Source organism: Rhinolophus sinicus, chromosome 16 (assembly GCF_057876585.1).
Source record: "Rhinolophus sinicus isolate RSI-liver-muscle chromosome 16, RSI-T2T, whole genome shotgun sequence".
Classification (NCBI taxonomy): Eukaryota; Metazoa; Chordata; class Mammalia; order Chiroptera; family Rhinolophidae; genus Rhinolophus; species Rhinolophus sinicus.
In genome coordinates, this window is record NC_142516.1 from 157,485,104 (window position 1) to 157,511,948 (window position 26,845).

The 26,845-nt window shown below is 30.5% G+C and overlaps 1 protein-coding gene across 3 annotated transcripts in view; it reads right to left on the minus strand.

The window, feature by feature from the left end:
* SLITRK5 (SLIT and NTRK like family member 5) overlaps positions 1-26,845 on the minus strand; it is a 32,506-nt gene continuing 5,661 nt past the window's right edge. For all 3 annotated transcript variants that reach the window (XM_019752888.3, XM_019752887.3, XM_019752889.3), the window contains exon 2: positions 1-26,845. This exon is cut by the window's right edge and continues 2,423 nt beyond it. In XM_019752888.3, the coding sequence (XP_019608447.1) occupies positions 26,387-26,845 (459 nt within the window). In that variant the 3' untranslated portion in view covers positions 1-26,386.

The following is a 26,845-nucleotide window of genomic DNA, read 5'->3' on the forward strand; positions in this document are numbered from 1 at the left end:
TTTTTCTTTTTTCTTTTTTTTACCTTTATCCAGATTCCTCACTCGTATGCACTGAACTACTCTCAAATGCTCTTTACTTTTAAACTTTGCCTTTCTAAGAGATTCCTGTCCTGCCAATAGTTCCTCCATAACCCCTTTTCTAACCTACTTTACCTCAGCTTATCTCAAAAACTATATGCTTGTCAAGTTTCTACTTAATCACCCACTAATTTAATATTAAGCCTAACATTATGCTAAGACACAGGGGATATAAAGATGAATAAAGTGTAATCCTCTCCCTAGGAAAGCTCGTGGTCTAGCAGGAAAAGAGACAAACAGTATTATTTTATAGCAACTGATAAAGTCATTGTGAAAAATAGGCATTAGATTTAATGGTGCACATGAAATGGACTCTATTTGAATATGATGATGCTCAGAAAGTGATAAGTTATAAGTGAGGACTTTGGCCTAACATATTGACTAGAAGAGAGAGATGGCATTCTAGGGAAAGGAACAGTATCACCAAAGGCAGGGAGGCAATCAACTACTAGTGTGCGTAGAGAGTAAGGCAAGGGCTGTAACACTGGAAATCATATTTACCATCATGAAAACTTTAGCCTTTTCCCACAGGAAAAGGGGATATAGCAGAAGGGTTTTAATCATGGTCAGATTTTTAATTTATACAAATGACTCTGATAAAAATGTAGAAGAATGAATGGAGATAGATAATAGTTCAACAAAATGTCAAAAAATGTTGAAATTGTATCTTTACCTTATACTATATAAAACACAAAATAAAAGAAATAAAAGAAAATGAACCTCAACATGGAACAAAGACCTAAATGCAGCATCTATAACTATAAAACTCTCTTAAAAGAAAGCATGAGGGAAAGCTTCATGACCTTGGATTTGGCAGTTATTTCTTGGATATGACACCAAAAGCACAGGCAACAGCAACAAATAGATAAATTGGATTACATAAAAATTTAAAAATTTTGTGCATCATAGTACACTATCACCTGGGTAAAAAGGCGAATGGGAAAAAAAATATTTGCAAAACATATATTAAATAAAGGATTAGTATCCAGCATATATAAAGAACTCCTAAAATACAATAAAAAGCAATATAAAAATGGGCAAAGGACTTGAATAGATATTTCTTTAAAAAATATACATATGACCAATAAGCACATGAAAATATGTTCAACACCATTAATCATTAGATAAATGTAAATTAAAACCACAATGATATAAGTTTTCACACTCATAAGATGGCTACTATCAAAAATAAAAAACAAAACCAGAAAATAACAACTATTGGTGATGATGAGAAGAAATTCGAATGCTTCTGCAATCCTGGTGGGAATATAAAATGGTGTAGCTGATATCGAAAACAGTATGGCATTTCCTTAAAAAAAAAAATTAAAAATTAAAAATACAATTAGCATATACAATACCAGCAATCCCACTGCTTGGTATGTACCCCCCAAAATTAAAAGTAGTGACCCAAACAGATACCTGTACACCCATGTGCAAAGTAACATTATTTACCATGGCTAAAAAGGTGGAAGCAAATCAAGTTTCCATTGATAGATAAATAGATAAATAAAATACATATAATATATATTTCAGTCTTAAAAAGGAAGGGAATTCTGACATATGCTATAGCAAGAATGAACTGTGAAGACACTGTGCTAAGTGAAATAAGCCAGCCACAAAAGGACAAATATTATATGATTTAACTTCTGTGACTTACCTTAAGTAGTCAAATTCATAGAGACAGAAAATAGAATGGTGATTGTCAGGGGTTGGGGGTAAAAGAGAATAGAGATTTATGTTTAATGGGTATAGAGTTTAAGTTTGGAATGATGAAAAATGTTCTGGAGACAGATTGTGCTGAGAATGCACAACAATGTAAATGTACTTAATGCCAGTGAACTCTATATTTAAAAGTGGTTCAAATGGTTCAAATGATAAATTTTATATTATGTATATTTTACCACAATTAAAACAAAATTGATGTTTTAAATATGAACAGTACTGTCAGGGATAACATAGAATGATTTTAGAAATATCCCAAAGATAAAATGGCAGAATTTGAGGAAAGAGAAGGGTAAACAAAAGTATCTATATGGGTAGGTTCTATTTTACCTTCCTCCTTGGAAATTTTCAACAGTAGTGGTCTATATATACCAGAGAGTGTACATAGCATTCTCTTTCATATGGTAGAATCTGCAGACCAGCTGAATCAGAATGACAGTGTGTGGTGGGAGATCTCCAAAGCATCTCAAGTTTGAATAAGCTCCTTGGATGACTCAAAAGCACATCAAAGTTTTAGAACCGTAAAGCTTGAGAAGAAAGATTAGAAGAATGAATTTGGACATCCGGAGAACACCAACATTAAGGGGAAGAGGGTCAAATTATATTCAATATGGAGAGAGAAGAAATGATCAAACAGATGCAAGATGAATCATTAGAGGTTGTTGGAAGCTAAACAGACATATTCGTGAAATACCAGAGTAATTAACTGTGTCAAATGCAGCAAGAAAGTCCACTAAATAACTGGATTAAAACTAGGTGACATTAGCAGGGACATTATCAAAACAATTGTAGGAACATAAATCCAATTGATGGGTTGAAGACAAATTCAAATCAATTGATAAGAAATCAAGAAGTGAATGGCAGCTCATGGTTTAAACACAAAATTTAATTAAGAGAAGAGAGGGAGAGAAGTGATACAATAGCTGAAGAAGTCATTAAATAAAATTAATCTATTTTTTATTCATGGACAAGTAATGTAAGCATGTTTATAGACTGAAAGTAGGGATCAAGTAGAAAGAGTGAAGAGATACACAGAAGAGAAAGAAGAGAGATGAAACTTTAGGACTCCAGCCAAGAAACAAGGCAGACTTGATGACCTTGAACTGGAAGTGTTTAGTTGAACAAATGCCTCTCTTGGATATCCAAATCCTGTGTATTGTGCAAGTATGTACCAAGCCACAGATTTCTTCAGTCAAAATGAAAATCTTTCAGTTTGTAACTATTTTTCTTCCCCAGAACTATGACAACACTTACATCATGCTTCAAGTTTTAGGTCGATGTTCCAGAAATTCAGAATCTAAACATTTCTAATCATCCCAGTTTGGTGTCTTTTCTGCTTCTATTTGAGACTCAAATAGAAGCCTGGGAAAGTTTATATTCCATTTTTAATTTTGCTTCCTCTCTCAGGATGAGTGCCTAGGGGCACATCTATACATGCACTTAGAAAAGAAACGTTGCATATGTGGCTCTACTCCAAGTGAGGAGTTAAAATGGGGCCAGCTGGCCAGAGCGCAGCTATTATAGCAATATCTCCTATAAGAAATCATAAGGTCCTTGCAGAGATAGCTTCATTTTCAGGCACTGAATCCTGATCCTACTGTCATTTCGTTTGTAATATACAAGTTGCACAAGTGATTAAGGAGTGCTTCAGTGATAATAGAAATGGGAAAGAGAACCCTGAAAGGAAAATCTCACTTCCAGAACCATGAAAAAATTATGCCACTGTGTGTCCATTTCCTCTTCAGGAAAAGGAGCAGCTGAAGGAAGGACACATTCAACTTAGGCTATAAAATATGCTCTGGGAAATTAGTTTTTGAAAATTTGATGCAAGAAATCTATTAAATTACTAGAAAAACATGGATTATCTTACCTGAACTCTTCTGGGGAATGAAACCATTAAATCTGTAAGTCACAAAAGAACTCCGAAGGAATATTGCAGACCCAAGGTTGTATGTTAACATTTTTGACAGCCTTAGAGAAATTTAGAAATGACTTCTTCCGTATGAAAAATAGGAATCTTATTCAGGCTAATACAACTAGAGGACTGATAGATTCAAGTAAGTAAACTAATTACTGTGAATAACAAAATAAAACATGCATTTTCTATAAGGACACAAACATGCACACACACAAAAGCAAGAGTAGTTTATCAAAATGGCCCTTATATTGAACTTGTTTAGTGTATTTTCCAGTGAGTGGAAAATATTTTTTAATCTGTTTTTCTCCATTGTAAGCACATGAAAACATCAGTTATGTGTCTATACCGGCTGTATGACTACAAGCATATCCAACAAATATTTTAAAAATCCACTGTGGTGTTCTACAGTAATGGAATATTTCAGTTAGTATTTAATTATGTAAGAACTATAAATATAACACAAAAAGTATTTACCAATCTTAATTCTCTGTCTTTGGTAGAGATATACATACTCAGCAAGATTCAAAGGCAGTTTTAAAAGCTAATCACAAATAGAGTGATGAGAGTAATATTTCTGATATCAAAATTGAGAATCATAAAAATATACTTCAAAAACATCTCACTCCCTTATATCAAACATTGTCATCCAAGTTTATTTATATTTGACTAGTTTCTCTCCTTCACCCACGGTATTTATTAATTCAAAAATATTTCCTGATTGCTTCCTTTGTGCCAGATTCTTATCTAAGTGCTAGGGATACAAAAGTGACAAAGAAAAAAAAAATACACTATGTTCTTGGACTTTAAGTTCTAGTAAATGCACTCTATTGCCTATACTTGTCAATTTTTCTATGCATTGTCTTTGTTAAATGCTATCTAATTTTCTTTTGTACTGTCTGTCTCTTTCTCTATTTCACACTTGCGCTACTGAAATGCCTGCCCAAGCAATGTTCTTCTTTCTAATGTTTCTCCTTTTGTAGCCAATCTACCTTCTTCTATAAGAGTTTTTTTTTTTCTAAAATAAAATTTTAATTATGTCAGAATCCTGCGCAAAAAAACATTTAATTGCTCCCCAGTTTCTGGAAATTCCCCAATATTGCTTTAAGGCTCTTCATTTTTGAAAAAAAATGGTTTTCCAGAATGTTTTGAAATTACACCTCTGTACTATGACTAATATTAATGTTAAATAGGACTGATTCCTACTCTCAGGTCTGTCCCTGGGATTTACAACTTTCCTGCCTTGCCCGCTACTGTACATCAGAATTTCCCACTTTTCCTTACCAAAATTTTACATTTTGAGTCAGTTAAGGATAACACCTCTTTCATGATACCTTTTCCAATCCCCAGTGTAGTGTTTCTTCCCCCATTTGAATTCTCACAAACTCCCTTTGCATTTCTAAAATAAATCTCAGGTTTGTTTGTATTTATTTGTTTGTTTGTTTATTTATTTATTTATTTTCGTATATCTACTTTTCTACATATTTTTAGGTTTTAGCATTCATGAGATGAAATAAAAAAGAATTTGGAGGCAGAGGGGATGACCTCTTAATTCTGACTTCATCACTTACTAGGTGATCTTTAAAATTTTAACCTCTCTATCATTTAATTTCCCACTGCAAAGTAAAAATAGATCACTTTGGATAGATCATGCTTATAGAAATCTAAAAGGCATTTGTATCCACATGTAGACTATATTTTGAGAAATAATGGCTGTGTACACTAGGTGAATAGACACAATGCTAGGGTATTTCATAGCTGTATTCACAGTTTCTGGCTCATATTAGGTATGTAATACATCTTTGTAAAATGTATTGATTTATATTTATGCCTATTTCCAATTCTAGGTATTAAAATAAAACCTATAGACCTCAAGCACAAATCTACCTAAAATTTGGAATCTAGATGCTTGTAATTTTGTTTTAATTAATTTTTCTCCATTTCTTCCTCAGATTTCCCCTTCCTAGGAAGGGATCCATTATACTAATGCAGGAAACATAAGTAAGCTAGATCATAGTGCATTATACATTGACTAATCCTATACAGTATATATTATTATTGCTGTCCTTCGATTTTTTTTTTCAGTGCTGACTTTCCAAAAATTAGCTGCAATTAAAGCCTTAAGGCTTTATTACTATAGGTAAATTTCCTATGAAAAGAATCTTATTTTTCAGGGACCAACAATCCTACAATTTAGATGTGGAAATTAACTTTATGGCACATTTTCTTTAATCTCATAAAACGAAATTGTCCAAATCCAAAGGAAATAAGACTTTGAGTATAGAAGAATGATAATAAATATAAAAATTCAACTTACTGCAATATCATTTTATGTTACTCTACTGATTTGCACTGCAAACAAGTACATTAATGTGTATTATCAGGGAGAGTAAAGAGAATGAACATTTTTTGTGGCAAAAGAAAGCAAAGTGTTCTAATAATATCTACAAAAACACTATAGTGTGCACTTATAAACATACACAATTCTGAATACAAAGTATCAAAATAGATAATTTAGCACAGTTTCTGATAACTCATAATTCTCAAAAAAAAGTGTTTATTTTAAGAGTTCAGCCAAAATAAAAATATTGACTATTTTATATATGAAGTTCATCTCTCTCTAAATACCAAACACATATAGAGGATAATTACAAAACTCTGTCAATTCCATTAATATATTTTGAACAGCTATTATTAAATAAGATTCCCAAGGTTACTTGAATTTTAATCATTTTGAATTTTGATATAGACTTAGGCTGAATCTATCTGAATTTACAGAAATGAAATTCACAGTTTTTTTCAGGTTTGAAGACAATTGACAATTTTCTATTTTAGTGTTCATTGAATTGAATAGTATAATCATATACTTTAATTAACAGATTTTTGTTAAATTTTCTTTAAGATATATGTATTAGCTATATTTATATAGCTCAAACAAAACATTCCAAAGAACCTAGAATATCTTTAGTTTGAATAGTTTATCTACAATAAAATGATAAATCATGGTTATTAAGCTTGATACATCATTGGTGAAGTCTTATCTGGTTACAAACTGTTTCTGTAACTGGAATCAACTAATTATTTGCAAACAATTAGTGTATGAAGAAAAAGATAAAGAAGTAGAAGGAGAAGAGATAGAGAAGAATGAATACTTTAGTATGTCCCAGAAATGAATTTCTTTCACTTAGATAATTAGTTGATTCCCAGATAGTAGTTAACTTAGCATGAGGTCCAGGTCACAATTATTATGATCATTTCTGTTTTTAATAATCACTTTTTAAGTACCCAAACACACCACATTCCCAATCAATTGAATTTTTTGTGAGTAAAATAAAGAAAATTAAATTGTGTACAAGAACCATGATTCGTAAGCTAAATAATGAATTCAAATAAATAAAAACAGTATTATCTTTAACGGTTTTAATAGTAACACTAATCACGCGACTCAAATATTTAGCAAAGATGAATTCTAATAGGGGACGGGAAGAAAATTTAGAGATACCTACGTAGTATGGGTTCAGCAATATGTACTGACATAAATATGACAAACAGAATCATTAAAATAAAAAAGAATTCAAAGTGATCAATCTCCAAATCAATATTTGATGAATATTTTAAAAGTAAATATTTTGGCCAAATTCCAAAATTAAAGTAATAAGAAATTATAATATAAATTTATATTCTGGTGTATTGAAATTATCTATTTTTCTGTATGTTTCTCTTTCTAGATAGCTAGTGCATTGAGAATAATGACTGATTCTATTTTATTGTTTTTTATTATGTATTGTCTGTAGAGTGTCTCCTTGATGCTTGATATGTGAATATTAATCTAATAAGACAAGAGCTGTTCACTCATTTGCATATATATAATATACATGATATATATATAATATATATAACATATATATATATATAATCTGTCCACTATATTAAAAAAGCAACCAAAATTGGCCAATTTCTAACAAGGACTACTGTCAGTTGTCAAGAAATAAATGGAAATAAATGTAATGTCCCTGGTTACTTTACCCCACAACGACCTCACTTCCCAGCTGAATATGAAAACCTGCATATTTTTGACAATAAGAACAAAATATACCTTAGAATTGCTTAACATACTGCTTCTTCTTCAGAATGACAGTCACCTACTTGTCACATGTATATGGTTTTTTGCTTTACTTGGTTTGCTACTTTTTGGTAGCTGTCTTCTCATTTTCAGAAAGCATTTGACTCTACTTTTTCTTTTTGCCTTGTAGTCTTCATACCATGATTTTTTGGGAAATACAGTTATTCCTTCTTGTCAGCATAATCTGTCTGCTGCTGTCATTTCATAGGCATAAATATTCTGCTTCATATCAGGCTGAAAAATGTTCATATAAAAATTATCTGACTCACATGATAGAAACAATAGAATTTCATAGTATTATTAAATAATTAGAAATCCACTCACAGTCTAAATCACTTATTAAGGCAGGTCATCTTATTGATGACTTGACGAAGTCATTAGATAGTATGGATGTCCAAATGAAGTTAATGTCCCCTACCTAGAAATGTCCAAGGCCATGACGGTTTCTTAAGGACTGATGAGACAAAGCTTACTTTAATGAATGCTTAATAATATATTCTTCATTTAAAAATTAAAGCCATTCTAAAAGATACAGTACTTTTTAGATTTAGATGTGTTAGTATGAACAGAACAAAATTCACAGAAATTTTCATATTGTGCTCTTACAAAGATAAAGATACCTATGGCAAGTGTCCAGATTGCTCTATTGGAATCTACATATAGCTGCATAACGCATTGTGGCTATGCCTTTTTTCAATGATCAAGTATCTTCAAGGATGTACATTCTTAAACATATCATTTACTTTACCTGGTCACCAATGATATTTAAGAAAAGAAAACCTCAGCATTTCAAATACTAAATAAAAAGTATTAGCAATTTTAATTCTACATGCATATATTCTTATGTATTTCTGTCACTAATAGATTAAATGTAAAGTTGTGAAGTAGTTAAGAAACACACATCAATGAATTTACAAATATGTTATTTTAAAACATTATCAAACATAATCCCTTTTTGAAATCTTTTTCTGATATAATCAAACTACAAAAACATTTTTGTAACTGTCAACAAAGATAATCTAATCATTAATGCTTCTTAAGTATTTATTATGTTGTGTGACTATTACAGACAACCATATGTGACAATGTTCAAAATAATTCAATAGTCTAAGTTACCAGGAACATATTTCCAGCCAGATTATAGGTTATTAACTCCTGTCTTCTCCAAATGTAAAGGCACAAGGATGTCTCCAATTCTAAGAAAGTAATTAAATATTTCAAGGACTGCAGAAAGAATTCAAGGTGAGTAAGATTGGGTGAATATGGAGAAGTGGAGATGAAAATCCTGTAGATGAATATTCAGCTCAGGGACTAGGGTTAGATCAGCAGCTCCAGGTAGTAGAGAATAAAATGAGACTCCAGAAGACAGCACATTTTAGGCCAATTAACATTCACCCAATTTCTTTCCTTTTATTAATGTTTTCTCCTGCCACTACTCTTTACTCTAGTCAGGGTTCCTTTCCTCCCTAATCCACCAAATAATAGAATAAAGTTACAACTACACAGTATCTCCCCCACCTAAAACAAATCCACAGTCCATTTATCTATCTATCTATCTATCTATCTATCTATCTATCTATCTATCTATCTATCTATCTATCTATCTATCTATCTATCTATCTATCTATGTATGTGTCTGTCTGTCTGCCTGTCTGTCTATCTGTTGTTGTTAGTGTAGGAAAATAGACATAGGGTTAACTGTTTCTTTTTGTTCTTCACCTACCAGTCTCTTTTTGCATATAGATAGAGAGTAGTAAAAACAAATTAACACACACACACACACACACACACACACACACACACACACACACACTAAATTCTGAGTGCATGGACTCAAAACAAACAAATAAACAAAGAAATAGAGAAATAAAAACTATATGTCAGAAAGAAATATCATCACAGAAACTCGGCCCAGAGCTTCACACTCATGCTTGGGTTACTTTCTAGGAACTGTGAATGAAGAAATGGAGTAGGCCCTAGAATGCTCCACGCATGTTCAGAGTCCTAGGGCTAGTGAACTTAGTGGTAAAAAGAGTTCCTTTCTCCAATTCTCTTTACTCTCCTTTTTCTTTTTTTCTGTTAACTCCATTTTACCACCAATGGCTCCACCTTGTACCAACCCAAGGAGTCTGTGAGTCTATAGGAGGTAAAAGAAGAATCCTAGACAGCAGTTGAGAATGGAGAGTGAAAGGAACAGGAAATTTCGAGTTCAAAAGTAGAAAAATGCTTGGATTCAAGAAACACTGAACTGTGATGACTTTTCTTAGGTGGCTATTTAAAAGAAAATATTTGAGTGACTCAGATTACTGAAATTGTCAGGGTATATCATCTTCAATAGTTAATAATAGTGCAGTTTTAAAAGTCAATTATCTAACCAAATAGCCATTTGTAGTCCAAACCTAACTCATTTTAGGAGTTTAGGGGAATGAAATAACAGCAAAGGACCCAGGAAAAAAAGCACAAATAAATTATTATTCTTCCATAATATATAATACAACTTTCACTTGTACACAATAGGTTTCATAGTATTTCCCTAAGTATTTTCAAGCTTCACTTGTACTCAAACCAATACAATTAAATGAAAAATAAAATTTCCCAATTTTCAAAATTTTAGTTTCACACAAACACACACATGAATAAAACAAAGTAATAAAAATTTTCATTCAGGGTTCCAAAAAATGATTTTTCAATTTTTTAACTCAGTAAGGACTTTCACATCATCATATAAATCTTGTAATAAAATGGAATCCAATTTAAGCAAAATATCAAGGAAAAGGAAAGCTGAAATATTACATAACAAATAGGGCACTGGAATGAAAAACAGGAAAAAAAAGAAGACCTATATTTTGTACATTGAATCATTATCCACATAAAGTATAAAGTTAAACAAATAATGATCCAGAATTATATAATAAGGATTATTTTTCAATGCTTCAATAATATAATTTTTTTTCTGTCAATAGTAGAGAAAATGAGAAATATGTAAATAAATGATTCTAAGGAAGAATATAAAAAATAATCCTGCTGTGGCACACTAGAAATATATCAAAGTAGGCAAAACAAAGAGTAAAGGGAGACTAATTCACAGTAAGAGGTCAATATTTTACATGCTTTTGCTCTTTTGTCTCAATTATATATCTTATTATGCATTATTTGTAAAAAGGATAAAAAGAGATTTAAAAAATCTACTTAAGGCAGATGTGCATTGGTTCTATTTTCTCACTGAAAATCTGATTAATTTTTTTCTGGACCAAAACTGTTGTTTGAAATACTCGTATATTTGACACTGAAATTTGAAGATGAGTGGCTATCACTAACATCTTGTTAACATCCCACAAATCAGATAACAAACATATATGCAGTTAACGAAGTATAACCTACCGATGCTACATTAGTGAGCCCCACTCTATCTTGAGAACATGATCAATGGCGATTATATCTCATAAATCTTGGCATAATTTCCTGCTGGTAATTGATGGGATAAAAGCATTGCTAAAAGATTGTGCTGCCCGTTCCTTCGTTCCTTCAAATTTTCAGCATGTTCCTGTGTATACAGCCTATAATGAAAATGTTCACGATGGCTTACAAAATATGAAAAACAAACAAACAAAAACTGAGAAACAAGTAACCCCTCCTGTAAAACTTGCATTAACACAAACATGCATACACATATCATAACCTGAAAAACATACTGAAAGGAATCACTGTATGTTTCTTCAGTTCTCATATTTGGCAGACACAAAAAAATAAGTTTAGTGCACCAGTTTAAAATTGTTGGCCATGCAAATTCCTCTCTATCTGTTATCCACTGGAGTGTTTTAAGATATTTTAAAGATACTCATGATGTTGAAATATTGAAAATAGAGGATTACCTAATCATTTTATCATGCTTAGTTATATTATCTTATAGAAAATATATTTAATACATGAGTTTAGGTTTTATTTTCAAACATCCCAATTGTAAGACCAAAATCACTTGTTTACACTTCAAAAGGATAAGCACAAAATTTTTGTTTTATTCAAGAAAGAATCACGGAATTGTGTTACTATTGAGGAGTTATGCTTTTACTTAAGAAGCTATTTAAATTAGAATCAAAAGGGAAATTTTAAAGGAAAAAATTACTAGTTCCTTTGAACATAGCTTTTATGAAATCACACTATATTTGTAGAGATAGAAATAAAAGATTTCATTTTACTAGTAAATATAGTATAACTGAATAGTATAGTACCAAAATGCATTTCACCCAAGTCTGTAATTTATTCAGTAACTATACATCATTGCTATATCAGCCAATTAATGAAAAAGTTATATATCTGTTGCTGATAATTTTTAAACTTCTAGATTTATATCAGAATAAATTTTGTTGATTTGTGGAAAAACTAGTGACTATTGTACATGCACTCCATTTTTTCCCATTTAATATACCGCATGAAAAATGTGGCAAATACAGTTTAAAAGATAGTTTTTAGGAAAGGCAGTTACACATAATAGTTAGAAATAATTAGATTTGGTGATTAAAATACCTTTCCTTGATTATGTCCCATCTATACCCCAATTTGTTTATTTACCCAAAATGGAAAATGTAAACCACAAAAAAGGTTATTGTCTTAGGTAGCTACATTTTTACATAATTGGCATGCTTAGTCTTCCAATAAGATGAGTGAACTAATCTGCATAGTTTCTGTCTTTGGTGCTGAGCTTGGTTTCCTGTTGCACATTGCCTACTATCACTATAGTCATGGAACCCCGAGTTCCATAGGTATGGATATGTTTAATAGCTTTGAAATCCTTTTTGATCTTTGAGGCACCTTCATCATAACATCACTTTCATGAAACACAATGTCATGAACAAATTACATTTTAGAAAGAATAAATTGGAAACAACATGATTATAAATTTCCTTGTCAACTGCAGGTTAAAAGAAAGCCAAAATAGGGAGAACAAGACTGTCAGGGAAGTATGATTTATCTACTTCACAGTTTTCCTAGATTAAGTCCAACCAGATTGAACCAATTCATAATGTTGTGAGCTACTAGAAAAATGTAAATATAGACATTTTTCAAAATTCAAAGTAATGTAAATCAGCTATTTAAAAAGTAATCACAATGTATAGCATTTCACTGAGTTACAGTTGTCAAAGTGTAAAAAGATCAATAATCCTTATAACACCTTTTATTTCCATATATACACAGATGCCATATCCTTACACTTTATTGGATTTAGTTACCTACCCTATCTGGCTCATTGCATTACAAAAAAATTATCAGACAAAAAAGTGATTTTCTATACAATTAAAGAAAATAATAGGGTAGTCTTGACACAGGGGTAAAATCTTTAAAGATCCATGAATTAAATTCAATTAAAACAACAGAAACCATTATAATATACTATGAAATGTCTAACAATAATGTAAACATGAATCTGGTTAATGTGAATAATTCATTATATAGCTACTCTTGCACCAACATTCTATATTCATTGGCGGGGGGGTGGGGGGGATAAAGAGGAAAATGTGAGATCCCAAACCCTCAATCCTAGTTAATACATGCACCATTCCAGTTATAAAATAATGGTGCTCCCCAAATATGAGAAAACATATGTGCCAAACATACAACACCCATACATCTAGTGCAACAAGAGTTCCAGATGATAAGACCTAAATAGATTTCAGTAGGGCATGATTCTAAGGGGAAAACATAGCAGCAGCAATAACAACATGATCTATTTGAAGAAAATCACCTCAAATGGAATTTTTGTCCAATACTTCTAATATTTCAAATATGAATCTAATAGCAATGTTACAACGGATTATAATGTAGTGGAACTAAGAATTGTTTTAAAATTATCCAAAATTCCAATGTAATTATCGTATTTATGTATTTACTTATTTACTACCTGATAGATACTAAATTCAGAACTCCTTAAATATAATTTAAGGTTTATTATTTTAAACAATGTCTTGGTTTGATCATAGCCCCATTCTTATTTTCCTTTCATTCATTATAGCCACATTCCATTCACATGAGAAATTTCCTGTTTCACAGAAAGATTTTCAAATGGAGAGAAATCTAACATATAAATATAGTACATTGGAAGCAAAACTAAACCAAATGTTACTCTTCCAAAATATTTACAAATTTGTCATAGCTGTGATACAGACTATGCAAAAATAATTGTCTAATATAATTTTTTTTCTATTTTGAAATAACATTTTAAAGGGATTATCATGTGTGTCAAATATTGGCATTAGTTAAAATAAGAGAATAGAAAGAATATGTGAAAATACATACTACTAATTGAATCACCATGCAAAACATCTAGAGATCAGACTTAGGTTAAAATTTGCCACATAAACTTATTTTTTTCTAATTAGTTTTAAATAAAAATTACTTATATTCTTTAAATTATGTTTGTCTTCATTCTCTGGTATTATAAGTAATGTTGTGTTTAGTGTTATTCATATCACGTATAATATAATAACTTTTAATGTAATTTTATTTTAAAATATTTGCAAATAGAAATGTAACCATATAAAACTTGAATTAAATATCTACACATTGTTTAATTTAACACAAATATTCAATTCTGCCAATATGTGGTTTTAATTTTCAAGTTACTATACAAAAATGTGCACAATGACATATAATATGATGTAGTATTTTATCAACATAATGTCCTGAAGTTTTCTAAATTAGTTGTCTAAATGTTATATTATTTTTCTCCAATAAAACAAACAAAAATGTAATTAAAACTAATAAGACAGTTTGTAAAGCATGCATATGAATACCCACATTTCTATTTAGAAACACATGTAAACAGAAATCTGTATGTCAGGATTGTTTATAGAATTGCAGTTGAAATGTTTAAAGAAATTCAAACTACAGAAAAATAATATATTTTTTTATATTTAAAAGTATTCACTGTGATCTAGCATATGATAAAATGGCTCCAAAACCCAACGTATGTAATAGGTTTTACATTTCTAATTTGTGAAATTCATTTCAAAAACAACTGATCTGAATTAATTTTAATTAATTATGTCATTTAAATGCACAAAGAAATAGCTACATCAAATTTATGAATTAGTCAATGTGTTATTTTTATTTTAAATAAAAAATAGTGATTTTATTTTTGCATAATAAATAGTAATTCAAATTAAGCAATTTTTAATGAATATTAATAATAGGAAACTGATTTGGTATTATGAAAAGAGAAAATTAGCGGGATGATAAGATCTTTCCCAAATATGAAAATCTAACTTTCATTTTGTTTCTGCTAAATATTTTGAAAAGATGCTTCTTTGATTTTTATCCCTCATTATAACACATGTTAGTATCCATAAAATAAAATACATTTTCATATTTAGCATCAGATTTCTATTGAAATATTTTTATAATATTGATACACCTTATGAAACAAAGTGTTATTTACTATATTTGTTTGTTTTAAAAGTGTATTTTACAAACTAAGTACAACATCAACATACCTTGATGTTTTGATATTACATATTATATAATTGGTTCTTATTTTGGAAAGGAAATTATGAGTTTATAAAAGATAAAATAGCTAAGTATTTAAAATTCAAAAAGTTATATCATTGTACTCCAATATTCTTTAATGGGCAAAAATAGTGACTGAACAGAATTTTGAAATATATGAATATTAAATATAATGTTGAGGAATTAAAACATGTGGCTATAATATCAAACAGTTTCACATTCTCAACTCTCCAAAATATTTGAAGTCACCATAAGAAGTAATTACTTAATCCTCCAGGTGTTCATCTTGGATGGAAAGAAATAATTTATTTTTTGGTCTCAGAACAGCTTACATACTTCTAAAACTGTGCTGTTTGGGGCTCATAAGTGAAATTCTAAAGCCATTTTATTTAAGCCTATTGTTCTTCAAGTTTAACAAAATACATAAAGTACATATTAATAATTATCTATTTTATTGTACCTCAAATATGAAGACAGCTAAAATTTTAACAATAAAATTTCCTAAATTATAATTGATGTATAAAAATGCTCAGAAAAAATGTCAATATATATTCAAAAAATATCCTATCGTCATGGTACCTTGTGACTAAATGCAATGATTTTTTAAAATATTAAAACTCTCCAACTGAAATATACATGAGTCGGCCTCAGAGAAAAATGTGTCCCTGTGTAGGAAAATGCCCTGAGTAATGTATTATTCCTTCTGGATTGCTTTTTCTCTGGAGGTAACATTCTCATTAAAAGGATGAACTAATTTTCTTATACCCAGGGGAAAGCACACAGTGTCCAAAAAAGCTTTCTAAATAGATAAACACCTCGCCAGGCTTAAAACACCAGGAGTATATCTGCGAAATGCCTGAAAATTTCATCAGTATCTTGAGTAAGGCAGGTTTTGAACAGTAATATAAATGCAGGACATTAATCATTATTTTCCTTAATTGTTCAAAAAACTTAGCCAATTGTGCCAACAAAGTAAAATTAACAATTAAAATTAAAAATTGAGATGACTTTTATGTCTTAAGTGCTCAAGTTATATTTCAGTTTTTCTTAACTATTTGATTTTTTTTTGTTCGTTTGTTTGAAAATATTTCCTGCATATTTTATAGATATATTTTAAATGCACTAGCAGTGTCCCCAATGGTTTTCAAGTACAAATTTGCATTATAAGGTACTAAACAGTCACCTAATACTCATATTGATATTTTGGACTTCCTTGAAGTTAATGCCAAGGTAAATGGTGTGATAGACAACTTAGGAAGTTTATAACATACACTGAATTCACCTTAATCTATAACCATCTATGGATGCATATTTGTTCATTCATTAGGGGAGTGACTTCTACACGCAAGGTATAGTTTTAGGATCTTATGATAACAGCCATTATCCCAAATATCTCTTTTTCCTATTATACATTTATTTAGTTGAATTTTGGCAAGGTAGGTAGAGAAAGTATGTTCAAAATAATTCTGAATTAATTAATTATCTATTGCACTGAATAGAAACATATTTGTATAGAACAATGTGTGGTAAGATGATATTAATAAGACCTTTTATTAAGTATCGATGTCAGCTTGCTACAATTCCGTATCTTTCAAGACATTTAATGTACTTGAGTTTCTGTTCTCTTCTTATTAGAGAAGATAGTGATTTAATTATTATGTTTACAGTGGATTTATCATTGCTACCATTTTAAATTCCAAACATTACAGCTCTCTCTTTATAAGAATCTATAAAGAGTCCTTTCATCATTTGAGGGGAAGCTCAGATCCTTACTGAGACTGGTAAATAGTACTTTAGTGATATTTGAAAACCTTGAGAATGGAAATGATTTCATTATTGAATTAATAACCAAATTTATACCACCGGATTAAGAGAAAATTAGTACTACCTATATTATTAATTATGCAAAACAGTTGTTAAATATAGAATATTAAATTTATAAATGATGTATCACATAGTTTTTTTGCCTTTTGTAATTAACTCTGAAAAAATAAGCCAAAGATCCTTAAATATTATATATAGTACAGAGTATTGATACATCTTTGTACGATATTTATTATTGAATCTTATCTAAGAAAAATAAGTATGCCCAAGATTGTTTGAATTAAAACCAAAATAATGGAAAAAAATTACCTCATACATTATTTCAACATGTGTTAAATGCAAATTAAAAAAGGAAATGTAAGAAAAAATTACCAATAATTTAGAAACAGCACTCAATTTTTTAGAAAGTCTTATCATATATTTTTGAAATATACTAAAAGTTCAATGTAATCATTCATAGTGTGAGAATATGTAATAAGTCAATAAAACTACACTAAGTTCCTTCCTTTTCAAAGAAGTTGTACCTTTAAATTTACTGTGAAGTATTTACAAATGAGCATTTAATTTTGTAAACAACAATATGTTAAAATACATTTAAAGCTGTGATATCTGTGTGTGTGTGTGTGTGTGTGTGTGTGTGTGTGTAGCATGAGAGAGAGGTTTTTATCTGAGAGGTTTTCATCTGAAAGACATAATCGTATCTTTCATATGTATATAGTGTAAATAGCAATAATTAATTACCACGTTAATTTTAGAAAGAATTACAATTGACATACAACCAGTAGAGAAAATGGAAATCTAAAATTTTTAAGCTCTTCATTTGATTGTGCATTGTATTAATTTTTAAAAACTGAAAAGGCAGAGACCCAAAGTAGTTGCCAAAGTACACATCATCTGTAACGAAAAAAGGAACATAGTTCAGAATTTTAGAATCATCCTTCTGTCCTGTTGCCGTTGGCTATCATTTGGTATAAAATAGCAGCAAATGTTACACAACTATTATTTTGTTATTTTAGACCCAACTTATTAAACAACTCTCAATGAAGGGAAAAGTTAAGATTACATGATCACTAAATCAGATCAACAGTAAAAATAAAAATCCAACTGACAGTATATTTGTATAGCAAATCTAATTCACATTTTGTTGGAAAAATAATAGAGAAGATGAAATCCAAAATTTCTTTACAAAGTATATTAGTATTTAGTCTCAAAAAAAACACAATGAAATAAAACCTTAAAACAGATTTGAAGAGTTTGGGAATCTTACCATGTCCTATCTTACTTCCTCTAGATATACCTCAAATTACAAACAGCTTATCACTAACACAGCAATACTGAAGAATATATTTACTCATTCTTTTGTTCTAATACACTGGAAAAAAAAAATGTTTTGACAAGTCTGTGTCTCCTTTTTAAACATTTTTGGTCCTACACTTATTGGATCAGACTTTCCAAGTTATATCTTCCATCCAGCGATTCTCATATTTGATGTTTGATACATTTTCATTGACTTGACCTTTTTCAAGTTTCCAAGTACATCCGCAGTTACACATTCGGAGAAAAGCTTCTGTTGTTACCTGTGATTATAATTTTCCCTCTATAATAACATGCTTCTTAAGTTACTACTGCAGCTCCCTTAGGATGTCCAGGGGCCTGTCGGAGTCAGGGCAGTTTACAAATTCTGCTCTGGGAGACTCTAAGTCACTTTAAATCTTTAACACATTTACATTTCTAATAGAATAATCATTTATAGTAAACCAGTTTCCTCTGGTTGTAAAATAATTCATTCTTATTTTCTCTGATTTCTTTATAGCGTAAACCAATGTAGAATCTGTTACTTCAAATATTATATATAAAGCATTTATAAACTGTGAGCTCCTAGAGAACAATGCCTGAAAATACATGATTATGATACATAAATTTTAATATTGGAGGAACAAATTATATTTAAACATGGTTGAAAGCGCAAATGCCATGGTCCAGCACATAATATAATATGAAGCTCCTAGGTTAAGACAATATGGAGGGTGTCTAAAGGCATTCAAATTCAAATTTTTTTTAAAAGAAAATAAACCTATTCTGATCAAATAAAACACAGATTTTTTTCAGGATTGAGTTGTGGGTCACCAGTTGGTGAGCATTGCTTTAGTGCTTATAAGCACATAGTAGAGGCATTTTGTAAATTGTATGAGCTACCCAGTTAATCAAAGTGTATAATTTTAGGTATGTTAACATTCAAAGAAATTTTCACCTTTATATTTAGATGCTCTGTGATAAAGATGACTATTAATGTGTGACAAGTCCACAGTGATAATTTCATACCCACATCCTCAAACATTGTCATGCTTAAATAGTACTTGGATTGTTACGCTAGGTATAATGTAAGATAATCATATTTTTAATTTAACAACCTGAGGAGAAATAAACCAAATTTTTAATTTCAATCTTTTGGGGGGAGGGAAATGATTTGAGTTGCAAGAATCAAACATAAAAAATAGAGAACATTTCCAATATGTTTAAAATTGGGCACAGAGCTTTAAAATGAAAGTGTAAACCAAAGCCATAATAACAACTAGATGACTCAAGTTTGTTCTATACAAAAAACAAAACAAAACAAAAAGAAAAACTTCTCTAAGATAAAAATTCCTAAATGAAGAGAGTTCGTTGTTAAAATTCAAAAGATTATTCAAGCTATATAGAATTAGCCACATCATAAAATGTATAATTTTATTCAAAGACCCTTTGTAAATGGTTTTCAGTATATACAATTTTGTCAGCTTTGGAGAAGATATTTTAAATTTAGAATCTGAATACTCAACATCTATCTTTTGCCTTCTTTCTTATTAAAATTTCTGATGAGATACCTAATTTTCTTCTAAGACTCAGGGTTCTTTAATGATAACCAGTAACAAAAATACCATTGTACTTACACTTAAATGATGGTATGGTAAATGATTTTGAATATTCTCTGACATATATGAGTAATTTTGGGGTGTGAATGTTCATATTTGGAGGCACCCATGTAAATATATTATTTACTAGATTTAAAATTTGGGGGATAATTATAAAATTGAAGGATCGGTTTCAGTGAAAAAAAATTAATTGACAATTTAGCAAGTGCTAATTCATAATTCTTTATTTTACTATTTGCTACCTAAATGTCAAACAAAAAGAAAAACATGACGAAAAAAATGTTATGTGTATTTATATGCTTTAAGGGAACTTTAGCAAGGGCAGAGTTCAGTAAAATAAAGAAAAACATGTACTGTTACCTTTACTCTTAGGATTGTAGATAAAGTTGATGTTAAAACTCAGGATTTAAATAAATTTGATAACTATGAGCTTCCCATTATTATTAGGGTTTTCAGAAGTGAAACATCCTTTGACTTTGGACTTAAATACAGCAAAAATATTCTACTGTTGTAATGTTAAAAGCATGATTCTGTACAGATAATTTATGTAGACAAGAACATTACAGGTAAAATATATTTATTGATCAAGTATTCATTTTTACATATAAATTTTATGTTTAAAATTTAAATTTTTGTCTACATGAGCCTAATGAACCTCTCATAAATAAAGCATTCTGGTCAGTCTCTATCACAGTACCTGGCAAGGAACTTTCTAATGAAATAACATGGGGTTACTGCCACCCTTCATGTTCTATTTATATAGTTACGTACCTAATTCCAAATTGAAAATATACACAAATTTGGGTTTCAATACCCAGAATTAAGTTTTTGAAAAATGAGTTATGCAATAAGATTCTTTAAAAAATGTGTGACTTGGAGAGAGTAAACATTATTACTGGTGGTAGAAATAAATGTGTAAGAAAAATCTAAGATATGTGTATTCCAGAATGCTGAAAAGCAACCAAATTTTGCTACTTGCATATATATGATTCAATATTGCAGCATTACAATTAAATTCGAATTTATTTCATTATATGTTGACACATTTCTTAAAATGTAATGATCTGCAAAGAAGTTTGTCGAAAGTAGACTATGATATTAATGAGTCTGGAGTTCAGTCAAGCCACAATTCCATATCTGCATATGTTAAATAGAAAAAATCCTTGAAAACATTGTTTCATAATTTAGTTTTAGAAACATATGTAATTTTGAAATATGTATATGTTTATTTTATTTTGGAACTATACAATATTCCTTCATGATCACTGAAAAAGCTACCTAATTAAGAAGAAAATAATTTGGAAGGCTTCTGTTGAACATATCACTATCAATATTAATTTTCTCCTATAAAATGACTTTCCTAATGTCTAATAAAAAATATATCTCATATACTTAGCATTATTCAATATATCATTAAATTTTTATTTTTACAGAAATAGAAAATGAGAAAGCAAATCATTTTATATTTACATTACATCAATTCTCTATGAAATATTTGTTTTGATCTTCAAAAGATGTTTTTAATAAGAAATAATTTAAATCACTCTAAATTTAATTAAGGTTAAATGTTTGTCTTTTAAAAAATGAGTACTAAAGCTATTCATTTTATAATATTGGCACAATTACTATGAGAAATATTTGACCTGCATCTTTTAAGCCAAATGGTCTGCTATAAACAGAAGAAGAAAATGGTATTATATTATTTTCACAATCAAACATTATTCTACATAAAATTCTTTTCTTTACCACAGTCTAACATGCCTAAACCATAGAACATGGAAGTGTAATTTAAAATCAATGGAAAAATTGAAATATAAAGAACGCTAGATGAAAATTGAGTATGGAATGCTCTCTTTGATAATACTTATTTTTGTATGCCATATACATGCTACATATAGTGATGGAAATATATATGGATATTTAGAGATAGGCATTTAATTGAATTAAATGAAATTAATGATAAAATGCACAGTTGTCAAATGCATTATTAATTGTATAAGGTTCCTTTGAATACAGATGTTAGATAATTATTTTTATGCACATGACTAATGGTCATCAAACTGCTTTGATTTTTTTTTTTTTTTGTCATTTATTTGTATTTGCAAAAAGAAGAGAACTTCAAGGGATTTAAGGAACATTATCCATAAGTTAAATAGTTAATTTAACAGCAGTTTAATTACCACTTTCACAATATTTCATTCCCTTTGAAAGTCAATTAATTAAATGTTCCTGTGTTCTAGCATTTCAATTGGTTCTTTGTTGTTTTTAGGACCTTTTTCCAGTGTAAAATTTATTCTTAAAATTAGTTATAATAAATATTTTGCCATCCCTAAAAATATCTTAAATTAGAGCCAACTGAAAAGTACAAGTGCATGTTTCGGAATGAAATAGAAGAATATTAGTCGTCTGTTTTATTTTCCTTATTTTGGAATTCTGCGACCTTGGAAACAATCTATTGAGCTCTTGAAATTTAAGTAGCCAGTTTTTGGCATTTCAAACAAGGAGTATTCCCACTCTTTACCTTGCCCTACTGAAAAATAATGAAGAGAATGGGTAAAAAATGGCAGGAAGGAAGAAATGGGGAGATGTAAGGAAAAAGGAAGGGAGTCCAAAAAATTAGAGTATGGAAAGAAAATTACACATTTAATTTGAATAATCTGCCAATAACATAACAGTAACAAAAAAATAATTAATGATATAGGGCAAGAAACTGGTATATTAGATTAAGGTCTTCAATTCTAACCTTTTCCACACTATCTGTGGATCTTTTCATTACACACTAGTTTGATTTTCCTATTGAGGTTGAGGGAACAGTAGTGGGACAGACTTGGGTACCCAAAGCATTCACCAAAATTTTCCACTTCACATGTATAAAGGTGATAATGCCTAAACAAAAGATGTGTTCCAAGTGTGATATTTGTGCTAAAGTTGATTAACTCATAACTTCAATCAATAGTTTAGCTGTAAATGATTTTGAATATTAGCATACAAACTATCCACATTTACAGGTAATATATTTACTTTCTCTGAGATAATTTAAGTATTTACACTATCATCATACGTAGATAAAAATAAGATTTTGTAATATCTACCTGGAAATATATTTGTATAAGATTATGCAACATATCAAATAGAACAAGCACAAAGAGTAAGCTTAGTATGCATCCAAATTTTAATTGATGCCTGAAACATTACATATTGTTCTCCAAAATTCTATGGAGAAAATTTGCAGGGTCCCTTAATCCAATCATATACCACTGATATGCCCAATTTAATTATTTATTCAGTGAACACCTGAAAAAACAAAAATCAAATATTGAAAACTACACAACTTACGTTCTATTGTATGTTACTGTATTGATAGGAAACTATGTATAAGGAGAAAATTATTCATTTTTAATTCTATCCAGTTTCATGACACTACATGTTAAAATTTTTTCAAGTTTATTAGCAAAATGATGAGCTTACCTTTATCCTCTTAATACAGTTGGGAAAAATATAATTTAGAAATTAGAAGTAACCTCTTTCCATAAATCATATAATCATTATTTTTGAGATTAAAAAATATGTTGGACACCTTAGTAAGAGTGGAAATATAAATGAGACACCTAAAGCGAGTGTATGTGACAAGATTATGTGCAATAGTGCTAGTTCTGAAAATATTATTTTGTAAATCTTTGAAAAGTACATCAACTTTCTTTGGAAGCTATTTATATTGTCCAGAAATACATCTTTAATCTCATGTAATTCTTATCTCCTACTTTTTTTATGAGTCAATTAAGAAACAAAACTTAGTTACATGGAGGATTCCATTTTGCATAAATATTTTATAATTTATACAATACTACCATATCTACATATAATAATATTGGTGAAGTGATATTGACATTTTTAAAAGAAAAATGACTCTCACTGTGAAGAGAAATTAATAACCCCAATTGTGAAATCAAATGCTAGTATATTTTCCCTTTCTAATCCTGTATCTAATATGGAGGAGGTAGATGAAAAGTAGGAGATACATTTTTATTTTTTCATGATATTATCACATGGCATTGTTAATCTTGTTCTTTTCCCTTTAAAAAAATCAAAAGGGAAAATGTTGCACAGAATGGGGATAGTTTACTTCACTTGGCCAATACAGCATTACCATATATAATTTTTATAATTCCTCAGTGAAACTATTACCACCTGTTCAACCTAAATTCAAATAGTTACTCTCAATTTACTCATGGGTAAATGCTGCCTCTTTGTGGCAGAATGCCATGGAAAGCATTCCTTAAACATAAAGTTTATGAACAGCCCTTGATATGGTACACATTTCAGGTGAGATTATGGGAACACCCACCAATAGCAATGAAGCACCTGGCTCTTTAAGTTTGATTAGTTCAAACATTTCCTACCTTTAAGTACTAATCTAAATTCAATGCCAAACCTTATTCAGAGGTGAACAGCTTATTCCCACCAGCATTTTGAATATTTAGGATATAGATCAACTTGAGATAAACTATCCATAACAATTGTTGAAGGTAGTTTTACACAAGTAAAAACATGGAAACTATGGAAATTTGTAGACTGAATAAATAATATTGACATGACAAAATACATAATATTGGGGAAAAATGAATACGAAATATATTACTTACCATGCTCCATGTATTATTAGATGAATAATTCCATAAGGAAAAGAAGTATACAATTACAATTTCATTAATAAACACATTAAAAGACACATTTAGAAAAACATAATTCCCTGAACCAACATAGCCATATATATATATATATATACATATATACACATATATGTATATATATATTATATTATATTATGTATATATTTAATTTGATAATTATGAGGAACATTTTTCTATTAGGAACGTTACCTACTATATCCTGAATTGTTAATAATGGAGACTCAGTCAATCACACATAGCTAATTCTTTTGCACCTTAAGTAATCATTACTTCAATCCCTCATTTGAGATAGTTATCAAGTGTTTATTCAGAAACTATTTAAAAAATTACATGTGCTGGGATACATATAAGACTGTAACAACAGTAGCCCCATCTTACAGAAATCCTGTTTGTGGTTATCATCATTGCTTACTGCCCAAAGGGATAAAGACATTGTATAGAGATTTGTACAGTCCATCATTTGGTCTTCTGAGGTGCTAATACACGTGGATCTGTACAAATGCAACTGGGTTTGGTTAAACAATCAAAAATCGGCTACAATAGTAGTCAAATCAATACATCATTTTGGTTGACTAATAAAAATACTTTTAAATCTTTTCTAATAAAACCAGAAACTTGCACACGATTCTCACTCGAATGGCCCAATTAATTGCCCTAAATTTTTTTCTTTTATACATTGGGACACAGTTTTTTTTTTGTTTTTTTTTTTAAATTACAGATCCAATTGGGTGGGTTGCATTGGCTTTAAAACTTTGCCATTAAGTTCTCCATATTTTTAATGATTTAAAATGCTTTCCTGATATCACTTCAGTTTTGGAAATGCAGCTCCTAATATAGTGCGACACCTCTGTGAAAATCATAGGCTAAATAGTGAATGAAAGAGAAATGCTAAATGTGCATATAAAAATAGGTGCTACAATAAAATATTTGTATATTTCATCAATAAGTTATTTTGACTAATCAATTATGGATCATATAGCTCTGTAATTTTAATGATTTGTCCACATCTATGGTGATCCTTTCCGAGATCACAATACTTTTGTTTTTAATTCAAATGTCCAGAATGCATACAAATACATCCTTTAAAAAGAAAGTAAAGGAATGCGAGAGGAGGGAGGCAAGGAGAGAGGAAGGGGGTAAGACAAGGGGAAAAGTAAGAGAATTAACTTTCTATTGAAGTTGGGGTGTGCTAATCTCTCCACAAAAGCCATTTATACCCACCCATGGCTTAAAGGGGGAGAAGGGGAGGGGGGAAGGGAGCAAAAGAGGAAGAGTAGAATCTATCCATCTTCACCATTCTTAGCACTTCCAACCACTACAAAAATGACTGCGACCTTTAACAAGTCACCCGCGCAGCCAATTACCTTTCAAAAAGCCCTTCTCCTCTCTCCCCTACACGCAAGAAAAAGCGATGTTCCCAGTTTACACAAATGTTTCCCCACGTGTAAAATTAAAAGGAAATTGCACACCCTTTCAGTATCTTCCGCTGAAGTTGAGAATCTCGTGCCAAGGCACTTCACTCTGAACGTTGAAACAACACAATTAATCAAACGTGTTCACCGTGTGTATCTGCTTGCTTGTTTGTTTTAAATGCAAAAGCTCCAAGGGAGTTTCTTTGCTTTCAGAACTGGCTAAAAGTGGTCTGTTTTTCCAGCACTTCGAGGTAGTCCGGCTCAACGTTTAGTTTTGCTTTTAACTCCAGATATTCGTTCCGGTTGGGTTCTACAAAGACAGCACTGGGGGGGCTGTAAAGCACCGGTTCCCGCAGCCTGCTGTCCCCTGCCCCCGGATGCAAATACTGATGGGGGCGTCTCAGGTCATAGTTGGGGGAGAACGTATAAGCAGCAGGGCTGCACGGGAATTTAGGATATTCCGGGAGGCTATTGCCGGCGGGGGTGGTGGAGCAGTGTTTGTCTGGTTCTAAAATGCCCCTGTAAAAGCGGTCGGCGTCCTGCACCGGCGACAGCAGGTCCTCCCGGGGCTCGATGGTGCTAACGCTATAGGCAGGACTCCGCAAGTGGTGGCTTTCCCGCCTCTCCTCCTCCCCTGGCTGCAGCTGCAGCTGAGGCGGGGGCTGCTG